Source organism: Corapipo altera, unplaced genomic scaffold, assembly GCF_003945725.1.
Source record: "Corapipo altera isolate COAL_440 unplaced genomic scaffold, ASM394572v1 268, whole genome shotgun sequence".
Lineage (NCBI taxonomy): Eukaryota > Metazoa > Chordata > Aves > Passeriformes > Pipridae > Corapipo > Corapipo altera.
Genome location: NW_020884901.1, coordinates 5,818,881 through 5,843,722, shown reverse-complemented (window position 1 = coordinate 5,843,722; position 24,842 = coordinate 5,818,881). Strand labels below are relative to the sequence as shown.

Sequence of the window (24,842 nt, the reverse complement as noted above, 5' to 3'; positions counted from 1 at the left end):
CTGGGGTCTGATTTTTGGAAAAGCAAACACATCCCTTGGGGCTGTCGGTGCAGGCAAGCGAATTCCTAAGTGTTTCTGTGGTTCTCGGGTGGAGCCCTCTCCCTGCACGCGGGATGAACAAATACACAACATAAGCGGAAAATCGGTGAATCTGTGGGTGTTTCCCGGTTCGTTCCCTGGGCTCGTCCCCTCACGGGAGGCGCCGCGAGCGGGATTCGAACCCGAGGCTCTGGCGCCGGGCAGGGCCCCTCCTGTCCGCCAGGGGGCGCCCGCCGCTCCTTCCCGCCCAGCACCAGGCCCGGAAGAGGCGGGGCGGGCCCGGCCGGGCTGCGAGGGGACCCGGGGCAGTGAGGGAGTCCCGGGGCTCTGGGAGACCTCTGGGACCGTGAGGGACCCCCGGGCCGGGCTACGCACGGGCCATGGAGTCGTGGCAGCTCCGCTTCGAGACTCTGGAGGCTCTGCGCCTCTCCAGCAAGGGCCAGCTGAACTACTGCCGCCACTGGCAGGAGGATGAGGTGAGGGCTTTGAAACAACCCCGGAGCGCGCGGTCAGGGAGCGGGGCTGACCCGAGGGGGTTCGGGCGTCCTGAAAAGTAGGGGAGCTCGGGAAAAGTGCTGGGGAAACACCATGAGAAAGGGGTCAGTGGGGTACTGAGCTGCGGTCATAAAGCGCCTGGTGACGGAGCAGGTGTGCTCGTGGTGCGTTAAAGTTTTGTTGCTGTCTCGGTGTGCTTCGCGCTCACGGGGGATGTTTTCTCCCAAGGGTGCCTTGGAAGGGTGTGTGGCTCCCATTGAGCTCTCCCCGTACTGCGGCTGGGTGCTGGACAGCATTAGTGGGCAGTCAGCCCCAGAAATCACACCGTCCGGGACTTCTACGCCCAAACAATCCACCCCCGTCTCAAAACGGGCATCCACGGAGAGGGTCCCGCCTGGCAGCCACCGGAGCTCTTCACCACCTTCATCCGCAGAGCCGAGTGAGACCAAGGTAGCTCTCTGGTTATAATCCATATGCTTATGGAGCAGCTGTGAGAAAAAAACGTGCTGACTTGCTGCCATAAATTGATTAAGGCTGGTTGGTGCTCTGTTTTATAGGGAAAAGATGCTTAGTTTTAACTTCTTGTAGCATTAACAGAAAGTTTGAAGACTCTTCCTGAAGAATGGTTCAAAGTATAAATTTGTCTTGACTTCTTCCAGTGTAACATTTTTCCTGGGCGTTAAGACAACATGGAGGGTTTGTCTGGGCTTTCCAGGTGAATGTCCTGATTGGTCTTTGTGAATGTCCTAAAGTCTCTTGGTATCTCTGCTTCCAGTCTTAGTGACTGGAAAAGTAATCATCCCAACCTCATGAACATGCTGGAGGATACTCACAGTGTTGTGGCTGCACAACTGGGATACATAACTGCTCTAAAAACATGCATTCATTGACCCCTTTGTTTCTCAACAAGTAGTAGTTACGGGGACTTGATTTACCTGTTTTCCTCTGTGAGTTGTTGATCCTGTGCTTGGTCACTGATTTTGCTTTTACTATGACCACACAGGGAAATGATCATCTCAGTCCCCTGGAAACGGATCAAGAAGTCTCTCCAGCAGTTCTGTCATCCAAAGTTGCAAAAGTCGAAGGCTGCATTCGAATGTACGAGGAGATGCACAGGTTGAAAGCAAAGGTAAGTCAAAAAAGGTTGAGGGGGTGTGTGTGAATCCCAGCAGAGCTCCGTAGTCAGATGTAACAGTGCAAGGACAGTAAGTTATCCTAAACGTTGGTCCACTCTGGGCAATTTAGTTTGTATTTTCCTATGTTCAAATTCTGCAATTCTGGTCCCTCTGTAATCCAGGAGAGGCTGAGGCAGAGGCAGGAGGAGCAGGAGCAGATGGTGAGGGCAGCCTATGCCCAGGCCAGCGAACAGCTGAAGCGCTTCGACGAACTGCGGGAGCTGAAGCGGCATCAGGAATTCCAAGAGTTGCAAGAAGTAATGGAGAAGAGGTGAGGTTAGCTCTGGTATCCTTAAAATTGTGTAGCATTTAATCAAAGTGAGGATTAATTCTTGTGCCTGACAGTTCCATGCTGGTCCCTTGTTGAAAATTTCACCTGCTGCTTTTCTTGCATTGACTGTCCTGTTACAGGTTGTCAGAGTAGGTCTCTGGTTACTGCTGAGGTTTCAATGGTTAGAAAAAGACAATATTTGTGGCAGTTAAAGTTCCTTTAGCTTATTTTAAGAGCAAATTGTATTTTGTCTGGTGGATATCTTGAATACAGTTTTTCTGTCTTCATGTGTCTCGTAGCTCAAAGGAAGCTCAGGGGCAGCAAGAGAAGTTGAAGGAAGAACACCGACACAGAGCAAAGGTCTGAGGCTTTTAAGCATTGTCTTTCATATAAGACCATGACTACTGGGGGTGGGAACTGGAAAGACCAATTGATTTGTTTGTATTTCCGTGGCACCCTGGTGTGAGGATGGATTTTCTGGTGCTGACCTGGGCACCTGCTGCGGTGTGGAAATGCAGTAAAAGCACATGTGTTGTAGGAGCAGGAAGGCCCTGCAGGGCTGGGAGTCATGAAACCAGGAAAGAGATGTAAAGCTGGAGTTCCTTAAATATTTTGTGACTCTTGTGTCTTTTTCTCCCCAGATATTGAACCTCAAACTGCGTGAGGCGGAGCAGCAGCGGCAGCGCCAGGAAGAGCTGGAGCGTTTGCGCAAGGAAGAGGGGCAGGAAAGGTTGCGTCGCCTTTATTCCATCCAGGAGGAGCTGCTGCAGCTCAACCAGCAGATTGATCCCAACTACAGGCACAAAGACTTGCCCAGAATCGACCTGTCTGCCTACAGCAATCGTGGCAACCAGATCTGTGGGCTGGTGTCAGGGCTCATCCGCACCACGAGTGAGGTACAGGCTCTGCAGCTGTGCTTAACTTTGGTCGTTCCTTCATAAACTTTCCTGCAGTTGTCTTCAAAAGCAGCTTGTCAGGAGGCCGTTAAATAAGATGTCACAGCAACGTTTTTAGATTCACCCTGTAAAGCATCTAATTTCAAAGGGGAGTTCTTTTCTGTGGCACTTCAGCTGTTCTCTTGAAAGTGGCTTATAAAAATGCATGAGGACTTCTGCAGGAGAAAGAGTCAAATTAAATGACTGTAAAGTCTTGGTGCTGTAACGTTCCTTTTTGAGGCAATGAAATGTTCAGTATTTAACAATTCATGAACCATCTTATGCTTTTCCTGTGCTTATAAGCCTTTTGCAGTAACTGGGTTTCCTTGACATTTTTTTCTCTCTAGGGTGGGATACAAACCTTGAAAAATAAAACACTAATAAGGCCAGTTCTTTGTTTCAGTTTGTCACAGCTGACTTTCTGCAGAGGAAGCTGTCAAGACTTTTCACTGGAGTTCACTTACACTTGTCCAAGTGTGTTAGTAATTTTTGTTGTCCGAGATCTTACGAGATCTAGTCATGGACTAACATTATTTAAAAATATTTTGACCAACATTTTGTACAAGTAAAGGAGATGGGAATGAAATGTGTAGTTGGCTCCCAGATTATGTGAAGGCCAATGCTTCAGAGGCTCCTTGTTCTTGCAGTTGTTCCACAGACAGTGGTTAATGGTGTGTTACCTCCTCTGTTTTTGTCAGAGAGGTTTCCCTTCTCAAGCAGACGTGGCCAACACTGAGCGAGCCCTGCAGGAGATGCGGGGGTTGATATCCAGCATGCAGCAGGAAATCACTGCAGCCCTGGAAGAAAAAAAGAGGAAAGATGAAGAGGAAGAGAGACAGAAGCGGAAGGAATTAGAGAAGAAAGAGCAGATGAAGACTCAGACTCCTGCCCCTGCACAGCAGTCAGGGGGAAAGCAGCAGAAGGAAGGTTGGTGAGGCTTTTTTTTTAATCTTTATTTCTTTGCCTCCTTTCCCTCTTTTCAGTCTTTTACCACTGGGCTAAACACTGCTTTGGAATGTTTGTGTTGTGGTGACACACCTTCCCATAGCCTTTACTTTTAGCACAATTGTCAGAGTGGGTGTAGGACTGCTGGCAGAAAGCTTTTGAAATTGAACTGCTGCATCATAAAATGACTGTGTTAGCTGGAGCAAAACCTCCTCTTTCTGGGCAGTATGGCATGTACCTGAAAATTAGAGAGGAACATCATGTCCTCTTGTGAATGTAGATGGCTCATGCATGATAGGACAAAACATACAAGGTCAGGCCACTGAAATTACTCTTCTGGGCAGTAAGTTAATTCCAGATATCCTAAGCTACTAAACTGAAAGAGAGCTCCTGTATAGCTTGCAAACTTTTAGTCCATTTATGAACATACCTTTCTAAACTAAGTTCTGGGGAAAGAAAGCACTCATGCAGCTCTGTTCCTTGCATTGTTTTAAAAAAAAGTTTTCTTCCTAGAGGTTTAGGTCTTTCTTAGTCATTGTCTTTTTTGTTTTGTTTTTTTCTTTTTTTTTTAATTGCAGGGCTTCAAGTTAAAACAGAAGAAAGTATTATGCAGTGGTACCAACAGCTTCAAGATGCTGCCGAGCAGTGTGTTGCTTCTTTCAGTGAAATTGGAAACTGCAAAGGCAACACTGAGGTAAGGACAAATTATTAATACTGTCAAAGAGAGATTATCTTAGTTTCAAGGGGAAATAGGTAGAACAGCTTTCATTAAAAAAAAAATTAAAAATTCTAATGTAGCAGCCTCTGTTACCAGTCTCCTCATCCAAACTATCATAGTAATATACTTGTCTGGAAAGGATTTTAAAGTTGTTTGTTTGTTCTGCAGGTGAAGAAGATAAAAACAAACCTGCAGAAAGCAGCTACAATCCCTGTGAGCCAGATCTCCAGCATATCAGGTCAGGAAAACGCCAAGAGCTCAGTCCCACTGAAATTCCTTTTGCTGTAAAGATTTTAGCAGGACACAACATACCAAGTGTTCCTATAATTATCCCTACAGCAGGAGGCTGGCCTGTGTACAGTCCAAATCTGTGCAGCAGCACTTGCTTGTGTTTTGAAAGGCTCTTGCTTCCCTCAGAGGCATCTTGCTCCATCAGGATTAAGTTTGGTTAGTCAGATGGAGCAAAGGTGCCATTTGAGGTGCCTTTCAGGATGTGGATCTGGTGTTTGTGAACTTGATGTGGTCTGGGTAAGACTTGTCTGCTGGTTCCTAATCTTCTGTCTCCATACATTCCTTATGTATTTGCAGGCTCTAAGCTGAGAGAGGTGTTTGACAAGATCAATAACCTCCTGTCTGGGAAGGCTGTTCAGACTGAAGGGCAGACGGTGTCGGTGACTCAGCATCCACAGGGGCTGGAGTTTGTTTATTACAAACTTGCAGAGAAATTTGTGGTGAGGAGATCTCTTCATTGGGGTGGCACAGGCAGTCAGTGCTCTAGGAGATGCTTTTGGACACTGAACTCTTGTCAGCTATGAAGAACAAAATCACTAGGTGTTCAGTTTATGTGTATTAAAGAAATGAAAGAACTTAGTTTCTCTTTCTCTCCCATCTCTTATTTTATCTCTTCTAGGAGAAAAAACTTTTCAATTTCAGGCTTATATATTCTTATTTATTTTCTTAATATTAATATCTTATATATTCTTACATATAGTCTTATATATTCTGAACTAGGTGGGTACAGTGTTAGTGGAAAACAGTTTGATAATTAATTTATGATCCATCACAAAACTATATATAGGCTCAAATACTTTTATCTTGACAGAATTTAGGGGACAAAGAAACAGCATTAAGGCTTGAGACAAACTTCAGTCCCTGCTGTGTTCTGCACCTCTCAAGAAATGAAGTGTCATAGTTTAAGTGAAGTTAGCAGTATTTTTCTCTTGTCTTTATTTCCTAAATTTGGGCTCTTTGAAACTATTATCCCTGCAGGAAAAATATATGCAAAAATCAGCCCATGGAGTAAAACTGGGCCTGATTTGTAAACATTTGAAAAATGATTGTTTGGAGTGAGGATATCTGTGCAGCCTGCACATGGGCCTGTGTTTGCTAATCCCTTTTTTCTCTCCTGAGCCAGAGTTTATTGTCATCCTCTGTGGGAGCTGAGGACATGGGGCTTCATCAGCTTTTCTATCCTTGGCTTCATAGCCATGGAAACATTAGAATCCCTTAGTAGAGATTAATTACAAAACCAAAAGGAATTTTTTTGCCTGAGAAATGACTTGAAGGGGTGAGGACTGACTTTCCCTTTCCCCCCTCCAGAAACATGGAGAAGGAGAAGTATCTTTCCACCATGATTCAGCCTTCCCAATTGCTGTGGTGCTCTCAGGAATCTGGGAATTACACCCTCGAGTCGGTGACATCTTCTTAGCTCATCTGCACAAAAAGTGCCCCTATGCTGTGCCATTTTACCCTGCTCGGAGAGAGGGGACTTCCATGGAAGAGTATCAGAGGTAAATTTATCACTGGCCTTTGCAATCAGTCCTGTCTGAGTTTAGAGAATCCCTGTTCTCAGTACAGTTGACTTGAAGTAAGCTGAGAGCTGACAGGGACTCAAGTGAATGTGTTTTGCTGTACTAATATTGGAATGTTTTGCTGTACTAATATTGGAATGTCTTCTCGTACTTAGGATGCTTGGATATGAAGTTCATGATTCTAAGGTGGAAGAACAAGATCATTTTCTCAAAAGGATGTCAGGAATGATTCGTCTCTACGCTGCCATCATTCAGCTCCGGTGGCCTTATGGGAACAAGCAAGGGGTATGTGGGTGGCATTATAATTAGAACCCTGTTACTATCCCAAGAGTCTGTTAAAATGTTTTGGAAGCTTGTTTCGTAGTGAAGGTGTGCTGAACTTAAACCAGCTCAGGATATATTTGAAGGGAGATGGTCACAATGAACAAAGCAATGCCAAGTAACTCGTGGTGTGGACTTTTCCTTTCTTTGTATTTTCACAACGATCAAATTTTATGTCAGGCTATTGTAAAATAACTTTATAAAGAAAAAAGTAAATCAGGGAGCTGCCTGTTTTGATAATAGTGCTTTGCAAGTGGTAAAGCAAGTGCTGAGTAGCTTCTTTGTTGCTTTATAGGCACATCCTCATGGTCTGAGCTACGGGTGGCGCTGGCTTGCACAGATGTTGAATCTGGAGCCTCTGGCAGATGTGACAGCTATGCTGCTCTTGGATTTTCTGGAGGTTAGTGGTGTGGATTGCTATAAGACATCTAAATTGATGACATTTTAGGGATTGCTGAGGTGAGATTCAATATTTCCACATTCTTGCAACTACAGGTTTGAAGCTGAATGATTTAAAAACTGAAGGTTTTATACACACAACTTCTGTTGTTGTATTGGATTCCATTTAAGGTCCCTGATATTTTAGAAAGAGTTGCATGGTCCTGTAAGACTCAGTTCTGCTAAGCACCTGGCATCAGTCTGTACAGTGTAATGAGGTCCTGTGGCCCTTCCAGCCGAATTAGTTCATAAAAGAGGATGGATTTTTCATGCTGAAAAGGTCAGAGCCTGATGGATATTAATCTTATATCCTTCATTATAAATCTGTGCTAAATAAGAGCCAAAATTAAAGGTAATTGTGATAGCACTAACTGCATTTAGAAGATTTGCTTGTTTGTTTGTAGATGTATTTCTTTAAATGTCTGGATAAAATATTAAGTGGTTGATATGGAACAGCTTCATTGCAGTTCTGAACCCCAATTCTGTAACCTGCTGTTTGTGTCTTTCTGTCCCACAGGTGTGTGGCAGTGCTCTGGTGAAGCAGTACAGCATTCAGTTCTGGAAAACAATGTTCTTCATCCAGAAATCCTATATCCCAAGGTATGATATGTGGGGTTAGGAATGTCAGTGCTTGCTTTTAAATGACTCATCCATCTTTTCCAATCTCTGCCATCCACGCCCACACCCACTTGTGAATCAAACCCAACTTTCTAAAGAGGATTTGAAACGTGCTCTTTGTTGTTTCTGCAGAATTGAAGCCGTGACCAGTGCTGGCCAGATGGGCTGTTTATCACGTTTGAAGAGTTTTGTGCAGGTAAAGCAGTCGTGGGTTGGTTTCATTTGTTTGTTTAGTTACCAAGTGTTTTGGTTTGGGGTTTTTGTTTCCCTCCATTGGGCATGTGCATCGTTTGAACAGCAGGGCTGGCACTGCTTGTAGCAGTGCAGTCCACCAGGATGTAGTCCATCCCTGTCACTGTGATCTAACCCATCCTTTGGAACTTTAAATTACTGAATTACCTTAATGGTAGTCATGATGTCAAAACATCTTGCTACTTTCTTACCTCCCATCTAATTTTTCTCAGTGAAAATCTATTTTGATTGTAAAGCAAGTTCAGTGAGAGGAGATGTACAGGTTGAGGAGGATTCTGCTGAGTCATTTCTGTCACAGCTATTCCTTATCAGTGGTTGCTTGCTTTTAGCAGTTGTCCTGATAGATACACAAGGAAGAGACTCTTTGAACCTCTCTCTGTAGTGTTTGTTTAGCATTGTATTTCTGCATATTTTTTAAATAAAGCCTGCAGAACTGTAAAATACTTGATTGTTTGAATTGATTTGTGAATGTTGGCTTAGATTATGATACTGAAGTATGACAGCTTTGGAGTTGGTACTTCCATTTCAAAATTAATTCTGGTACATTTTATTAGCAATGCTTTGAATGTGTGCAGTAACAGCCATCAGAATTCCTGAGAAGAGATGCCAAATTAAGATACACATTTATCCTCTGTTATTTGTCATTCTCTCTCTACTAGAAATGTCTACAGGAGAAGGAAATTCCAGTACCAAAGGGCATTCTGACACCTTCCTTTTGGAGAACATAAATGGGTCTGTATTTCCTGTCCCCTGGATGTCAGTGCCTTCAGACCTGGCTTCCTGTTCACACCCAAAGGCAAAATGTATTTTGTGCACAGAATCCTGGAATGGTTTGGTTTGGAAGAGACATTAAAGCTCATCTTATTTCACCCTCCTGCCATGGGCAGGGACACCTTCCACTAGCCCAGGTTGTTTCAAGCCCCATCCAACCTGACCTTGGACATTTCCAGGGATGGGGCAGCCACAGCTTCTCTGGGCAACCTGTGCCAGGGCCTCCCCACCCTCACAGGGAAGAATTGCTTTCCAATATCCCATCTAACTCATTCCCCCTTGTCCTGTCTCTCCAGGCCCTTGTCCAAAGTCCCTCTCCAGCTCTCTTGAAGCCCCTTTAAACGCTGGAAGGGGCTCTAAGGTCTCCCTGGAGCTTTCTCTTCTCCAGGCTGAACTCCCACCCTTTCTCCAGCACAGAGGTGCTCCAGCCCTGTGATTAATTTAGTGTCTTTCCTTTGGACTTGTTCCAGCAGGTCAACGTTTCTTGTATGGGGGCCTCTGGACACAGTATAGAAGAATGAGAAGAAAATATTTTATCAACCTCCTCTAATTTTTAATTCATGAAGATTTATGTTATTGAAGATTGATTTGCTGTAGACTTGGAACTCTTTCTAAGCATTAGATTTTTATAAGTTCTTGTATAATAAATTATTGACAGTGAAAGACTTTTCCTTCATATGTTTAAACACGTGGAAGATGCTTTAAATACAGTGTCCTGATGGCTCCTGGACTTAAAAATTGCACAGTGCTGTTCTGTTCGTGGAAGTGAAAATACCTCACAGCTTTGTGAACTCTGGAAATATACTGTTTCAAGATAAAAATGTTATTTTTACCAGATTGGGTTTTGTTTTTCCTAAAGGCACCACAGTTTCAAGCTGTAGAAAACAGAATTGAGGCCATATGAGAAGTTGAATGTGATTTTCTGTATAGCTCTTGAAATTTCTGATAGAAGGTTGTAATATGTGCTTTGGAATTCAGGCCTTTAAAACTGTAACCTTGGCTTTAAAATGGACTGGTAAATAAGTTAAATTTGTATTTGGTTTATATATTTTGTAAACTGACTCTTGAATCCTGTAGATGATTGTTCTGGGAAATTGGAAATATCCTTCTGGTGTCCTTTTTTCCAGATAACTGAAGCAATGCAACTTTTATTAGTGTACTTGGACATGAACAAGGTTTTTTTATACTGAGTGGGGATGTTTTAATTATGTATTGCATATCCACAATCATGGTGGAGAGTCACTTTGCCAAGACACTAATTGGTCCTGTCTGTTAGAAACAATTGTCTGCCTGTGCCAAACCCAAGGAGGGATTTGATTATGTGTATGTGAAATACAACACTTTTCTTCTTTTTTTGCTGATAGCTACTAGGGGTTTTTATCATTTGTGGCACAAATAAAAGTATATATTTTTCTAAAGAACAAACATGATATCCTTTTCTGCCTCTGGATGCTCTTTACTGTTTCAGAAATACTAACAAGAACTTCTGATTGAATAATGTGTGTGCTTCCAAAGAATCAATATTTATTTTTAGATGTAGCTTAGGGTTGCATCTGCTGCTTGAGCTGAATGTTTGACTTGTTTTTGTCATTTTAGCAGGTTTGGATGTTGGCCAGCTGGTGTAATGAAGATGCAGTGCAAATGAGGTCGTATGCATATATTCATGGTATTTTTCCATGCATATTTATATCAAATATGACAAAGGAGAGGATCTCAGATGTGGAAATAAATACTGTGCCTTCGGGCCGAGATGCATCAAAGTTGCTGTGAGTCAGACTCCTGCCTGGAGACAGGAGTTCCCATGGATGCAATGGGATGTCACCACAAGTGCCTGTGCTTCTCCAGTGAAGTGCTTCACTCAAATAATGTGTTATTAACTCACACAGCCATCAAACCCACTCACCACTTCCAGCCTGTAACGTTCTTCCTGCCTCACCAGCCCTCTCATCTCTAATTAAATAATTTTTGAGGGGGGCAGAACTTTGCCATATCTATTTTAAACATCAATTTAATGCTAAAGGCTCATTTTCCATTGAATTTATGCATCAGGTTTTCAGAAATAGCTTTCCCTTGACAAGTGCTCACAGGCTTTTGATGCTGTGTCCTTGCCAGGCTGCTGGGTGACACTGCACACTGCTTCAAGCAGCCACCATTAAAGATATATTTTTATCTATATGTCTGTATATAGATATAAATATAGAAAAAAAATATGTAAAGCTAACAAGTTACATATAAATAATGTAAAATAAGGAGGCCTCTGCTTTTTGAGCCTGTCCCGGTGCTGCACAGGCGACCTGCCTCCATCGCTGGGCTGCAAAGCCTCGAAATCTCTGAGCCCCCAAACTGACCCTGGCTGCAGAGAAGCGGGGGGAGAACGCTCTGCCACCACCCTGCGCGGGGATTTTAACCGATTCCCGGTGTAATCGTGGATTTTTGCGGTGCCCGAGGCCGCTCCCTGCAGGGCACCGAGAGGGACAAACGCCCTCCACACCCTGCCCCGCCGCTCGGCTCTTTCCGGAACTCATCGGCTCTTTCCGGAACCCCTCCCTCGGGTTTTTCCGGAACCCCTCGGCTCCCTCCGCCCTTCGCTGCCTGGGCGTGGCCTCCCCCCACCCCGTTCCCGACTCTTTCCGAAGCCCTTCGGCTCTTTCCGCCGACCGGGTAGGGCCGCTCTGCGGCGCTGACGTCACCTCCGGCCGCTCTATAAAAGGGCTGGCGCGGGCGGCGCGCGCGGTCCGTGGCGGAGGGCGCGGAGCCGGCGGGACGTCTCTGCTCACCCACCGACCCGGTGAGGGGCTGAGGCGAGGGGCGGGTGGGGAGGCCGTGAGCGCAGCCCGCTCGGGCTCACCGAGCGCCGCATGCACCGCCGGGCACAGGTGTACGGGCGCGGCGGGCGAGCCTGAGGCCGCTCTCGGCCGCGGCTGCTGCCGGGCGGTATTTTATCGCAGAGCCGGGCCGGGGCTCTGCCCGAGCGGGAGCGCAGGGAAGGGCGGGGGCGGGCAGGGAGCCTTTCGCTTCCAGGGAACCCTTTCCTTTCCAGGGAGCGGCCGCAGCCGCCCTGGGCAGCGCGACCCGCGGCTGGAATCCCATTCAGCGCCCCGGGCAGGGATAAACAGGCGGAAAATGCCGTCCCCGGCCGTGGATCGCAGCCCCCGCCGCGTCCGCCCGGCCCCCCGCGGGCACAGCCCAGCCTTTCCCCGGGGGGCGATCCCGGGGGATGGAGCCCCCGGCGCCGGGAATCCTTGCACAGCAATGGCTTCCTGGGCAGCCCAGCCCTGTCCAAGGTCAGGGGATGGGCGAGGAGGAGGGAAGAGCGATGGAAGGGCCGGGGATGGTGCAGAGCCCGTTCCGCGGGGACCGGGGGCTCTCCGGGCGGGGACAGAGCCGGGGGTGGCTCGGCAGAGCTGGCGAGGAGGGGGCATTTAACAGGAACCCTCCCAGCCTCTGTTCCTTCCCATATATGTGTCACTGTGATATATAGGGCAAGGTCTACGGCTTCCTTCGTAAAAGAATCAGGATTTGTCCCTGCCCTGATCAATTATTTTTTAATATAATTTAAAATAAATCCAAGTCATTTCTTTCTTTTTTTGTTGCCCGCATACACCTTACCTGCTTATAATATAAATCTACGTTGCTGGGTCATAAATATGTGCCAATAGACCAATCATTTGTCCTGGTGTTGAAGGAAAAACAAGCATTTATCACTATATTTTTTCAGCGGGCTCATAGTGGCTGTTCAGGATTTTTTATATCATAAACCAGCTTCGTGCTCCAGTGGAAAATGTACGTGACTCTTGAGCAGTCTTTCATACATATTTAAATAGGTTTTGAAGAGCAGTTGTCTGGAGATGGCAAATGAACACATCAGGGGGAAAAAAAAAAAAAGAAAAACCAACCCCAAAAAAGCCAGCTCAGCCTGAAATGGTTCTGTATCTTTCTGGAAAACAAATAATCCATTTTCTTTTGGCATTTTGTTTTCAGTGAAGTGCCAGAAGATTCCAATGACTGTGTTCGCTGAAAGGCCTTGGTCAGGGATTCAGATTTGTTCAAAACAAATATTAAATCCCACTGTGGGATTTTTATGCATTTTAATGCAGCTAGCAATGAGTTCTTCCATGAAATCTTCATTTATCCTTATTTATAGGTTGTGCAGAGAAAATAAGGAACAAAAGGTTGGAAATGGGATGTTTTCTGCTGCACTGTGTGCAGGATCTGTAACTGTAATAATGGAATTGTTAAGCTGTGCCAAATACTTGAACCAAGATTACAGGTTACATTGTTCAAAAGAAGTAATTTATTTCCATTCTTATTGGAGAAAAAAGCTACAATGTCCATATTGGCTGGATTGAAATAGAAATTGTATTTTAAAAATCAGATTTACATGTAATGCTTCTATGAGACCTGTAGTTGATGAAGTTAGCAAACATATTTCTGGTTTATTCTTTTAATAACAGAGGTAGCAACAATAGCAAAAATGGTGAATATCAAAGACTGTCTTTTACACATTTTAAGCATTTTGTACCCATTTTATTCCTGCACAGCAGTGAGGTAGGAGAAGCATTAAATCTCTTGAGACACGGGTGTACCTCATGGTGATAAATTCCTGTTTCTCAACTATGGCATTAATAACTGCTCTTAGTAATTTAATGCAAATAACTTGGTATCTCTACTGCCTTTTTTTTGTCTATTTAATGTATTTATGGAGCTATAATTGTTTTATTCATAAATACATCGCTTTTTGGGGGCAACTAATCACTTGCCCTGTATGGGAGGAAATAATAGGAATTCCTCCCTTTTCTCTGCTGCATGTTTGTGTAGTGTGGGGTTTTTTTTTTTCCATTTGTCCCTGGGGTGAGTGGAGGCAGCAGAAAAATGGGGTGGAGCAGACTGCAGATACCGTGGCTGGAGACAGGGCTGTGCTCCCAGGGCTGCCCATGGATCAGACGGAATGGGAAGCTGCTGGATCCCTGCTGCAGATCCAGGTGAAGCTGGAGAAGTGCACAGCTCCAGCAGCACAAAGGCACACACACACAGCTGCAGTTTTCCATGGAGGGATTGCAGCATGTCCATGGGTTAGGGGGAGGCAAGGAATTTTCAGCTGAAAATTCGGTGGTTGGATACATGTAACAGCTACATCTCAAATATACCTTTGCCACAACTGCTGCTTGGCCTTTTTTTTTTTACTGTGGTAATTGAAAGTAAACATCTTAGTGGGTATTTATATTCCAAACCTCCTGATTGAATTTGTGTCTTTAAATTAAGCCATCACACTTAATTATGCTGTAGCAAGAACCATCATTTGCCAAGTCCAGATAACTTGCTTTACTTTCTGTTTTGACCTTCAGGTTATGGTAGTTTTCTGTTTTGTTTACAACTAATTGGAAAGGTTAATACATAGCAAATTAATTAAGTTTTCCTGTTGATACTGTAACCTTTTTCTGTGTGGGGCAGTCTGTCCTTCTCAATAGCTTGGCTGACATTAACACCAAATTGTTTTATGTGACAAGGAAGCAGAAGGAAAGTAATAAACAGGTACTGTGACAGAATATGCATCTGGGGGAAAAAAAATGAGCCATATCCTTATGCTGGTCGTCAGTTGAACGTTATCTCGATTTCCCCCTCCCTTTTAGACTCTACATTCCTCCATCATGTTGTCATCCTTTCGTAAAGTCAAAGTCCAGGTATTTCACATAATGCATGAAGTGCCCTCCACACTTGCCTGCCTTTATTGCAGTGACCTGTTTGTGAAAAAACACTGGTTTGAGAGTTTGTTCTACACAGCAGGTGCTTTATTTGCACTTAGTGTGAATCTGATCTGCCTTTCCTTTAATACTTGGAGTTGCCTAATTTCTGTCTGTGGTGCATGATGTGTGAACATTTTAGAGGTGTTACAGTTCAATGCAGTCAGGCCTTGATGTGGGTTAATTTTCTAAGATATTTTTGTTTTAAAAGGTACTTGAGCAGAGTCTTTTCCTTTAGAGCAGCTGCCAGTCAACTGTGATGAGATTTTACTGTGTAGAACATTGTGCATTCAAGGTTGGCTTTGGTTCCTGTTCATCCACTTGCACAAATTTATAATCCTTGAATTGTTGTGGTGTAACTGTTTATACACTGGGATGTTTTCTTTTCAGTGCTGGTAAAATAAATAGGATGCACGAACCAGATTTCAGCTGGGGAACACAAGCAACTATATTTTCTTTGGAAGTGGTAGTGATGTAAATGTTTATACTGCAATTCAAATGAGAATGAAAAGATAACAAATGGGGGTGGAAAATGCTGGGGTTAATTATATAATCTTGTATTACCTGTAAACTCTGCATTTCTGCAATGCAGTCAAGGTAATTTGCTTTCTCAGGAGTCTCAGCAGAGTGCAGTCCTTGCCAGACCTGCATAGTTTTATCAAAGGTCTGTGGTGATACTAAAACAAAACAAAACCAAAAAAAACCCCATCATACATAAAGACACCAAATTCAGATGGCAGTTATTTGAATAGTGGAATTAAGATTTTAAGATTAAATGCCTAAAAATGAATGGGTCTTTATTTGTCTTCATATTTCAGAAGTGCATAGTTGAGGCTGGGCTCAAACCCTCTAGTCAGCCAAAATTACTGTCTTTGGTTGAAACAATTTACATTTCTTATTTTTTTTAATGCGACAGTTTCTTGTGTCTCTGCAATACCTACTTAAATTTTGGGGCATGTTTGAATTTTACCTGTGCTGTGATGAGTCTGTAGGAATCTACAACATTAAGCAGCAACTTCAGCACATCTTGATTTTTTTTTTAATTTATTTTTTTTTTCTGTGCTGCGGCACTTGAGTGATTTTTCTGGCTGGGAATTTGTGGAGGTTTGAGGCTGTTAGTGACCTTCCTTAATAGAGTATTTGGACACAGGGTTCTACTTCACAGAACTTCTTTAAAGTAAATTTAAATCCAACAAACCAAAAGTCCAGGTGTTAATTTTGTCTCAATAGTGTTTTAAATCTCTAGGATGTGGTGTAAGATATCCTTTAGTCCCTTCTTTATAACACCACACGCTCAGACTCCCTTTGCAGGAGCTGTGCATGTTTTCAGCAGGATTCTCTTTGATTTACCTGCAGTACAAGGTGGACTTTCCCTAAACCAGGCAGTCTTGGTGGTTTTGTGTTTGAGACACACATAGTGGCTTCTTCCCTGGTGTTTCCAGGGAGCTGTGAATGGGAGAAATGAAAGCTGGGAAAAATGTGTTTGGTTTTTTTTTTCCCTCTGTCCTTTTGAAGGTTATTTTCCCATCCATTTCACATTCATTTTTTTGCTTGAGGAAGAAAGATCAGCAATCTGTTCTTGATCTCCAGGAGGGGAGTAGCTGATAGCAGTTAAATCTTCCTTGGACAAGATTGAGGGGGTGTGATATCGATGAACATGAAAAAATGCATCGAGCTGCTCCTGTGTTCAGACTTGGGAAGCAGGGAGTGTTTTGATAGGGAAGATACTCCTGTTACAGGCTACTACTGAGCTCATATAAACTGAATTCAGGTAACAGAGCTCATATAAAATACATACATGTAACATCAGAACTTGTCTTAAGAGAAGGTTATTATTTTACTACTCCTTAAGACAGTGATTTTTATATATTGATATCTGAGTGCTTTTCAAGCAAACGAGTTTAAATTTTTAAGCTTCATGTCATTGCTTTTAAAAACACACTAAAATCTTCTGCCTAGCACTGAATGCGCTTTACATTTGTGTTTTTAAATCCCTGAAAACGTGTTTTGGTAAGGGAAATGCTGACAGCTCTGCTGTGTGTCTGCCCCGGTGGCACCGCTGTAATTCCTGTTGAACCCACCTCCGTATCTGTTCCCAAACTTGAATGGTGTTGCTGACATCAGCACTGTTGCACTGCAGTGGCTGTAAATACCTGCAGTTGTGTGTTCCCATGCAAGTTTTATTGTATTGACTGGGGAAGGCAACTCGTTTTAGATGGAAGGATGAGAGTAATAAGCTTGTTTTGGGATCTTTCTTGTTTTGTTTTAAATTTCCTACTTCTTTTTGTTAGCTTTTTTTTTTTTCCCCTAAAAAACCCACCACAGCAGCAGGGTGAGAAGAAGCATATCTGAGTATTTTAATTAGACATAAGCTGACCTGAAGTCAGTGTTAGAGAGGAGTGAGAAATGCAAATGCCATGAGGACATGACGTTCGGATCCGCTCCCTGGGGCTGTCGGGAAGGCCGAGGTTCTTCTGGAAGGTTCTCTCTGCCCGACCTTATCATGTGGCACAGGCAGCACAGGGAGGGGCCGGAATGACGCTCCTTATCTGGGGTCAGCCCAGGCACTCTCACATCCCAGTGTTTTTCACATTAAAAACATAAAGCCCCATCCTCGTTGGTGGGATTCCTGCGAGGGGCCCAGGGGTGTACCCGAGATGCCTTCAGTGGTGTCCTTGAGCCAAGGAAACATCTCTGAGGGGTGTTTGGTATTCCAGGGGGTGCTGCAGTTGGAGCCTGCATCGTTCTGCAGCATCCATGACTTTGGAGTTCCCAGCCCCTGGTGACTGCTGCTGGCTCTGGCAGCACAGACACTGCTGACGTCGCTGGTGCTGCAGGAAGAACAGTCCATTATTGCTACACCAAAGCACTTCTTTTACAATTGACTCGCTCGACTTACTGTAGTTACAAAAGGAGCCTTTCTTTTAACCAATTCCAGCAAAAAGAGGAGCCAGATTGCCTGGCTTGCGTGGTGAGAGGCAAACCAGCTCCCAGGCTGAATTACAGGTCTCCTATTTGGTTTTTAAAAACATAAGAGTATTTTAAATGATAATTTAAATAATTCAAATAGTTGCCTAAATTAATAATTTAAAGTGATTTCAAATCGCTTTGTCTGTGGAGGTTATTTCTAATACTGAAATACGAGTTGAATTGTATTGTCCGGGGCATGACTGTGCAGTTGGAGACTAACTAGGATTTAATTTTCTCCCAGCACTGCCCAAAATCAGGATCAGCAGAGATGGGTTCCAGCCGTGCAGTAAATTGGACCAACTGCCACTGTGTTTATTCCTGAACACAATGCACTTTAAAACAAGTGTTGTTGGGATTCAAACACAGCGTGACAGGGCAGGAAAGGAAGTTTTTAGCAATAACTTCCTTTCCTGGAGGAAAAAGGTTGTTGAAGGAATGCTGGAACAAACAGCTGCTTTCTCAGGGAACCAGATCGGTGCTTGAGCCCGAGTTGTGTTCAGGGGTTTGAGCTTTTAATACTCAGATACACTAATCAGGTGGAGATTTTGGTACTGCTGCCAGAGGAAACCTGGACCTCATTTATGTAACACAGGCTGCAGAGACTGGGGTTGTTTGTTTTTTTTCCTTGCCCTCCTTTGACAATAATGAGGGGAAGATAAAGCAAAGCTGAGTTTTCTTCCCTTCCCAAAAGTGCTGCAGTGCAGTTGGGGCTCAGAGTTCCTGAGAGCTCTGGCCACGGCTGTCCCCTGGCGGGGTGGGGACCTTGGAAGGGAGCTCAGGAATGTGTGGATTCGCCCCCATGTGTTCCTTTCTATCAGTTGTTCCCTTTACAAGTGCTTGGAAACCAAAAGGGAAATGTGGTCGTGTAGATCACTTTCCAACCTGTGGAGTTTTCCATACAGTTATGCAAGACACTTGTCTAACTAAAGCATGCACTAACTAATGAGTAAATAACAATTTAATATTTAATGATGTGTTTTAACAGATTGCCCAGGTCTTTTAGTCTGCAGTTCTAGTCTGGGTTTCTTCCCTGTCTGTGATAGGATTGATGAGAGGTATCTTTAACTTGATGGCTACAGAACTGATGATAAAAGCATTAAGTGAGTTGTACATGTAAATACTTGTACATTGAGACATTAATTGCAAAATTGTTCAAGCACAGAGTGTTTGTTGCAGCAACCTCTTGATTTACGGAATCAGTTGTCAAAGAAGTGGGTAAATATCCGAATTCCAATGACAATAACTGTTCTTCTTTTTAAATTTGCATTACAGTTCTATTCCAGTGCCCAGATTTCTTGTTGGAAATCAGATTACTTTTTTGAAAGTTTAGGAACTGAAAATGAGAGATTATCCCAATTTTAATAGAAAGGAGCTAAAGCAGAGCAGTAGTCAGGTCTTTGCTGCCTGTAGTAAGAATATTAGATTTTAATATTTAAAGTAATATAGAAGGATTTTCACTTGGAGGGAGATCAGTAGTTAAACAAAATGGCCTTTGACTTGTCTGAAGTCAGATCTATGAAGCCTCTTATTGGCTTTTGAAAGGTTATGTGGAGAGTGGCAGGATGGGTTTGTAACTTTTTTTTAATTGAAGGAACAAAGAGGAGATGCACCAGAGATGTGTGTGTGTGTGTATGTAAAATATATATAGATACATGTGGGCCAGTTAGCTGTTGTTCAAAGAACAGTAATATTCTTTCTATATTTTAAATAAAATGTTTCCAGGTTTTCTCTGTTGGACAAGAAATACTTTTATGTTTGTATCCACACGTATATGTGCACAAACCCACATTTTGAACACTTGTATCACACACTTGCATGTTTGAGATGACACGGCCTTTCTGTGACTGCAGCCATATTTATCCAAAATAAGTACATGTTAAATGTCTCTGTAAATATTCCTTTCCCATTATTTTCTTCTAGAAGTGTGGTTTTATGTATTTACATGTATAATAATTATATTTTATACACATGCCTACACACACAGAGTAAGCCTGTAAGTGAACCACATGTGATTTTAAAAAAGCAGATTTTCTTGCATGGGTCTCTTCCCGCCCTCCCAATGTTTTATAGGGCAAACATAATGTTAACTTTACTTTTTACCTTTCAGAAAATGGATCCAAGCGGTGTAAAAGTGTTGGAAACGGCAGAAGACATCCAAGAAAGGCGTCAGCAAGTTTTGGACCGTTACCACAGGTTCAAGGAACTCTCTTCTCTAAGGCGCCAAAAACTCGAAGATTCCTATCGATTCCAGTTTTTCCAGAGGGATGCAGACGAGCTTGAAAAATGGATCCAAGAGAAACTGCAGATAGCATCTGATGAAAACTACAAAGACCCAAGCAATTTGCAGGCAAGTCCTCCTGCCATTTTCTGTTTCCTGTGCTATTAATTTTAGGGTGTTCCAGGTCAACTAGAAAGAACAAACACAGAAATGAAACTTGAGCTGAGAGCAAAGTCAGATGGATGCAAATACCCATGACCTTGCAAATGTTCTTCAAAAGCCTGGTTTCTTTGCTGATATAATTGGAATATTTCTAATGATGGATCAGATGCTACTTCAGCATAGAAAAAATTACTCGTTGTAATGTAGCGTAAAACCAGCTTTGCTTAATCCTAGAATTTGTTGGACACCTTAACTTTGTGAATAAATGTGAATTATTGGTTATTGTTTCCACCAAAAAAAAAAAAGATATTCGTAGAAAACAAGGTGTATGGGTGGAATTAGCTGAGGGGTCCTCAGGGGTTTGAACACTGGTGTAAAAGAATGAAGCAACTGAAATTGTGGTGAAACACATGATACAACTGATTTCAACTGTGGGGTTTTATTGTTTGCTTGTCAGTACTGAATATGCATAAAATACACTAAAGATCCTGATACTGGGGAATATGAAGGAGGCTGTTCAACTCTCAGTCACGTGCTTTGATGTTTTCCTTGTAGGGGAAGCTGCAGAAGCACCAGGCCTTTGAAGCTGAGGTGCAGGCCAATTCAGGAGCTATCATTAAACTGGATGAGACTGGGAATCAGATGATTAATGAGAGCCATTTTGCATCTGAAACCATAAGAGTGAGTTTTAAAACATTTTCTTCCCCCCCCCCCCTTTACAGGTTTTTCGTTAAGCACTTTGTCCGGATTGCACAGATAACTTTATATTCCAAAATGCTTTTTAGAGTTCTACAGAGAGTTTATATTTGTAAAGCTTAGAGGTATTTTTCTCTTTCATGAGCACCCAGCTCATGGCTTTTCCTGGATCCAGTTCTGAGGTGACCTATTCAAAGATGTTTTGAGAGGCACGAGGCAAATGATGAATTATACCTGTGGTTCTTCCCACAATCAAATTCACCAAGCCTGATGTCAGGCATGTTGACAACTCGTTTTTTGCTTATATTTACCATTTTAATTTTCTGCAATAATAAGTAACACAAGTAACCAAACCAGTAAACTTCAACCATCTAATCTGTGTTCTCTGGCTCAGATCAGGTCTCTAGTGATCTTTGCCTTCTGGTTAAGTTGTACTGGCCACACATTCAAAGCTCTTTAATTTGTGTTCTCATTTTAAATCTGCTGTTTCTGGGCCTTGTTTCAGTGTCAGTCATGGCTGTGTTTTTTTTTTAATGCAGTTAAAAAATTTTTGTTGAAAGCTTTTTCCTTTGTAAGATCTCGATGAGAGCTGTTACAACTTTCCAAAATGAGAACTCTTGTGATATTTTTGTAGTGATTATCAAACTTAATCAATAGCTTCATCATTTCATTCTAAGAAAAACAGATTTATTTTTTTTTTAATACGTTATATAGTAAAAAAGCCCTAAGGTAACTTTTATTTTAGAAACCTCACTGTGATTGTATAATCCTTACCACAAATAGGAAAAAAGCCAAAAAATGTGCTGTTCTTTGTGTTGTTTGGGGTGATAACTTGCCTTTAATTCAGTCCTTCACGCCGTACCGGACAGCTCAGCGCCCGATAGTCACGACCACCCAAGTGGGGTCCCACATCCGAGTAGGTGACACTTGTGACTGTGCTGTGCAACTTGTGTTTGCAATGTCTCCTTCCTCCCTTGGCTGACAGTTTGCACCATCCTTTGGGACAGTGCTCAGAGCTCTTTCCTCCCTTTTAAACCTCCTTAATTGAACTCTCTGAGTGGGTTTAGTGGAACCTCCGCCCATGAGGTTCAAAAGCTTCTCTTGAGTGACTTTCAAGTTTCAGGTCTCGATGAGCAAAGCGTGGTAGATGATGGGTGGAGCAGATACTTTCCTGTTTTGCAACTTGTGTGCCTGTGTGGGAGTGTGGTTTTTCTTTTCATTGTCTGTAAAATTTATAGTGGCTCCCAACAGTTTTGAAACACTGAGTTCAGCCAGAGACTCAGTATTAAAACTAGTAATTACTCCTGGGATGTCAGTATTAAATTACTTAACAATGTTGGCTAAGCATATTAACTGATTAGTGTAAAGAAAAGTGGTTAAAATACAGTAAAATGGCACAAGTTTGACAATAAAATGTGTTGTCTTAGATAAAAATAAACTCCCGAAGAAAGATGAGATTCACTTATTGGGAATTGACTTCCATGTAAATGACTGAACATTTGAAGGGGAGAGCAGCAAATTTTTGGTGTTACTTCATATTAGCATAGAATTTAAATCAAATTTTATCTCATTGTTTACCTCATAGTTATGTGAACATAATTCATTAATTAATAAAAATATGTAAATATTTAGTTCAGTCATTTCTAATTTTGTGTTGTTACAACACTTGACATTATTTGAAAACTAATGACTGGAAGTGAAATTGTTGTGAGGTTTGTCCACCCTTTGTCTAAAGTAAGGTTTAGGTTGTACAACTTCAGAAGAAAGATAAATCTACTGTTAAGGTCAGGAAGGGACTAAATCTGACCTTCTCTGATACAGGATTTAATAACCATGTCCTGTTGTTTTAGACTCGACTGCAGGAGCTGCACCGACTATGGGAGTTACTGATGGAAAAGATGAGAGAGAAGGGGGTCAAATTATTGCAGGCACAGAAGCTGGTGCAGTTCCTCCGGGAATGTGAGGATGTCATGGACTGGATCAATGACAAGGTATATAATTACCTGCCTTTACTGTGTCCTTGGTGGGAAATCTGATGTGTTTGTGTGGAAAATTTCTGTCAGCACAGAGTCACTGGAGGTCAGGTGCTCACAGAGAGCTTGGAAAAGCACCTGTACACTTGATTTAGTTATTCATATTGCATCAGCAGTAGGTGTGCAAACTAATATTAGTCCTCTATATTAGAGTAAGAGGAAGCCTGTGTGTTGATGAACATAGTTACCATGATCAATTCTTTGTTTTCTTTGAGGAAATTTGAATAAAATTCAGTTTTCCCATAAAGGAAATGTACAACATGTAAAAGCAAATGTTTCTTTAATAAATGTTCTAATTGATCTGTTATAGAAAAGAGCCAACCCAAGCACCCAGCAGTGTGTAGGTAGTTACTTAATGATGGGAATATCTTTGTATATACATTGTAAGGACATGAGCTGCAGGAGAACTGTTGGCTCTTGACTCTTTGAACTCTGAGGAAACAGACCACAAACCACACTATCAAGGGGAAAAGAAAGCCACATAATAATCATATGGGTTTTCTTAATGATGGTTTGCTGTTTTGTGTCACTGTGGGTTCAAACTGTAAACTCTCTATAACTGTTTCTGAATATGACAGTGCACTTTTCATACAGAAATCTTGCATCAGGAGCCTGCAGCAGTCTAAAATATGAACAAATTCTGGTCACTTTGTGCTATGAATTTATACTTGAAAAATTAATATGACCAAGGAAGATGGAAAAATAATTCCTTTAGTGATCTTGCATATTCTCTGCAATAACACATAAGTGTTGGGGTGGGGAATGGAGTTTTAAATCTGACTTTAACCACTGTGATTGTCTTTGACCTATAGAAAATTAGGACAGTTTGCTTCCTAATTTTCAGTAGTGATTTCCCATAGGATATACTGAAATTAACTTTTTTTTTTTTTCCATAATGTACTAGGAAGCAATAGTGACCTCAGAAGAGCTTGGACAGGACTTAGAGCATGTTGAGGTTCTGCAGAAGAAGTTTGAAGAGTTCCAGACAGACCTCGCAGCTCACGAGGAAAGAGTAAATGAAGTGAACCAGTTTGCTGGCAAACTTATCCAGGTAAAATGTGTGTGTGTTGAAACTCTCTTGGCAAGCCAGGTATGACAGAAAGCTTTTGACTGCAGCTTCCTCTTTCCCCCTGGTTTGGTGGCAGATCTGCCACAGCTGGGAACATTGCTGAAAATGTGAAGAGTAGTGATTAGTAAGAGAAACTGTCGTATTTGGGGTTAAATGTATTTCCCTTGGACAAACAGGTTTAATATCTCTTGTGATATGACATCTGGGGCTTGATCAAGGATGGAGACAGGGCAGGAAGTATTGCATTCCAGGAAAAAAAAAAAAAGATGCTGTTCACAGCCCTCTTCCCACAGACTAATTAGTGTATAGGGAAACCACTACAGGGGTATTGAATGTTTGCACAGTGAAATTTCAGGGAAACTATTGAATTGAGTGATCATCTGGAAAGGACAGTAATTATAAATTGATCTCTTGAAAACCAGCGGCGTTTCAAGGGTTTGTCAATGGATATAAAACCACGAAACATATGAAAACAACAATTGTCTTTGCTTGCCAGGAACAACACCCTGAAGAGGAGCTGATAAAGTCCAAACAGGATGAAGTAAATGCAAGCTGGCAGCGTCTTAAGGGACTTGCCCTCCAGAGACAAGGGAAACTCTTTGGGGCAGCTGAAGTTCAGCGTTTCAACAGGTATGAACTTGGATCTGCTGGAGTGATGGAATCCTTGTGTGGCTGTTTAATGGTGCATTCAGCTGCACATGGAATGAGAAGAGCTACTGTCTGTTATGGTTTTGCTTTACTCTTCTGCATGACTTGTTGAATGAAGACCTTGTTGTTCTAGAATTACTTTAGAATAATTATTGTGATGCAACTTTTCAGCACTTGGCAGTTTGTTCATTCCTGCTAATGGCAGTTCTGGGTCCCTTTCCTCTGAGGGCTTTTTCACCCAATTCTGTCCTAGATGAGCCTGAAAAGGGGTGTATTTTTTGTCAGATGGATGTCAAACCAGTTGTTCTGGGGTTTTTTGAGCAAAGTCTTTCTATCCTCATCTCCGTCTACAGCATTTTGAGATTTGCTGTAATTAAGTTGGAAAAGGGTCCAGAGTGGGAAATGGACCTACTCAGTGATGGTGCTGTAATTCCTTGTTTGCATCTGGTGACACCACCTGAAGAGTGGCCTGTTAATACTCTTCGAAGTTTCTTGAGATGTAAAAGTCTATTTCTT

The 24,842-nt window shown here is 42.6% G+C and overlaps 2 protein-coding genes across 10 annotated transcripts in view; both read left to right on the top strand.

Moving 5' to 3' along the window:
• The first annotated feature begins 307 nt into the window (after positions 1-307).
• On the top strand, positions 308-10,935 carry GLE1 (GLE1, RNA export mediator). Of its 3 annotated transcripts, none has more exons than XM_027649986.1 (17): positions 308-515; positions 763-984; positions 1,538-1,663; positions 1,832-1,980; positions 2,280-2,340; positions 2,622-2,876; positions 3,614-3,842; positions 4,439-4,554; positions 4,747-4,816; positions 5,167-5,309; positions 6,178-6,368; positions 6,545-6,674; positions 7,006-7,110; positions 7,666-7,748; positions 7,899-7,962; positions 8,678-8,750; positions 10,389-10,935. In XM_027649986.1, the coding sequence occupies exons 1-16, from the start codon at positions 420-422 to the stop codon at positions 8,744-8,746; spliced, it is 2,109 nt and encodes a 702-aa protein (XP_027505787.1). In that variant the 5' UTR covers positions 308-419; the 3' UTR covers positions 8,747-8,750; positions 10,389-10,935. The 3 variants fall into 3 exon arrangements, with proteins under 3 accessions (XP_027505787.1, XP_027505786.1, XP_027505785.1); XM_027649985.1 differs by having other exon boundaries at positions 10,386-10,935; XM_027649984.1 differs by lacking the exon at positions 10,389-10,935 and adding an exon at positions 9,263-10,214.
• A 540-nt stretch (positions 10,936-11,475) lies between these two features.
• Positions 11,476-24,842, top strand: part of SPTAN1 (spectrin alpha, non-erythrocytic 1) — a 47,830-nt gene continuing 34,463 nt past the window's right edge. For 3 of the 7 annotated variants that reach the window (XM_027649979.1, XM_027649977.1, XM_027649976.1), the window contains exons 1-6: positions 11,476-11,577; positions 19,608-19,847; positions 20,436-20,561; positions 22,427-22,567; positions 23,514-23,660; positions 24,175-24,308. In XM_027649979.1, coding sequence (XP_027505780.1) covers positions 19,611-19,847; positions 20,436-20,561; positions 22,427-22,567; positions 23,514-23,660; positions 24,175-24,308 — 785 coding nt within the window. In that variant the 5' untranslated portion in view covers positions 11,476-11,577; positions 19,608-19,610. Of the gene's footprint in view, positions 11,578-19,607; positions 19,848-20,435; positions 20,562-22,426; positions 22,568-23,513; positions 23,661-24,174; positions 24,309-24,842 lie in introns of those variants that run through there. The other 4 variants (XM_027649983.1, XM_027649982.1, XM_027649981.1 and 1 more) reach the window with 2 other exon arrangements.

Coding starts and splice junctions, on each gene's coding strand:
- GLE1 (XM_027649986.1), top strand. CDS start 420: ATGGAGTCGTGGCAGCTCCGCTTCGAGACTCTGGAGGCTCTGCGCCTC. Junction 5,310..6,177: donor AACTTGCAGAGAAATTTGTG/GTGAGGAGATCT, acceptor TCCCCCCTCCAG/AAACATGGAGAAGGAGAAGT. Junction 7,963..8,677: donor GTTTGAAGAGTTTTGTGCAG/GTAAAGCAGTCG, acceptor TCTCTCTACTAG/AAATGTCTACAGGAGAAGGA.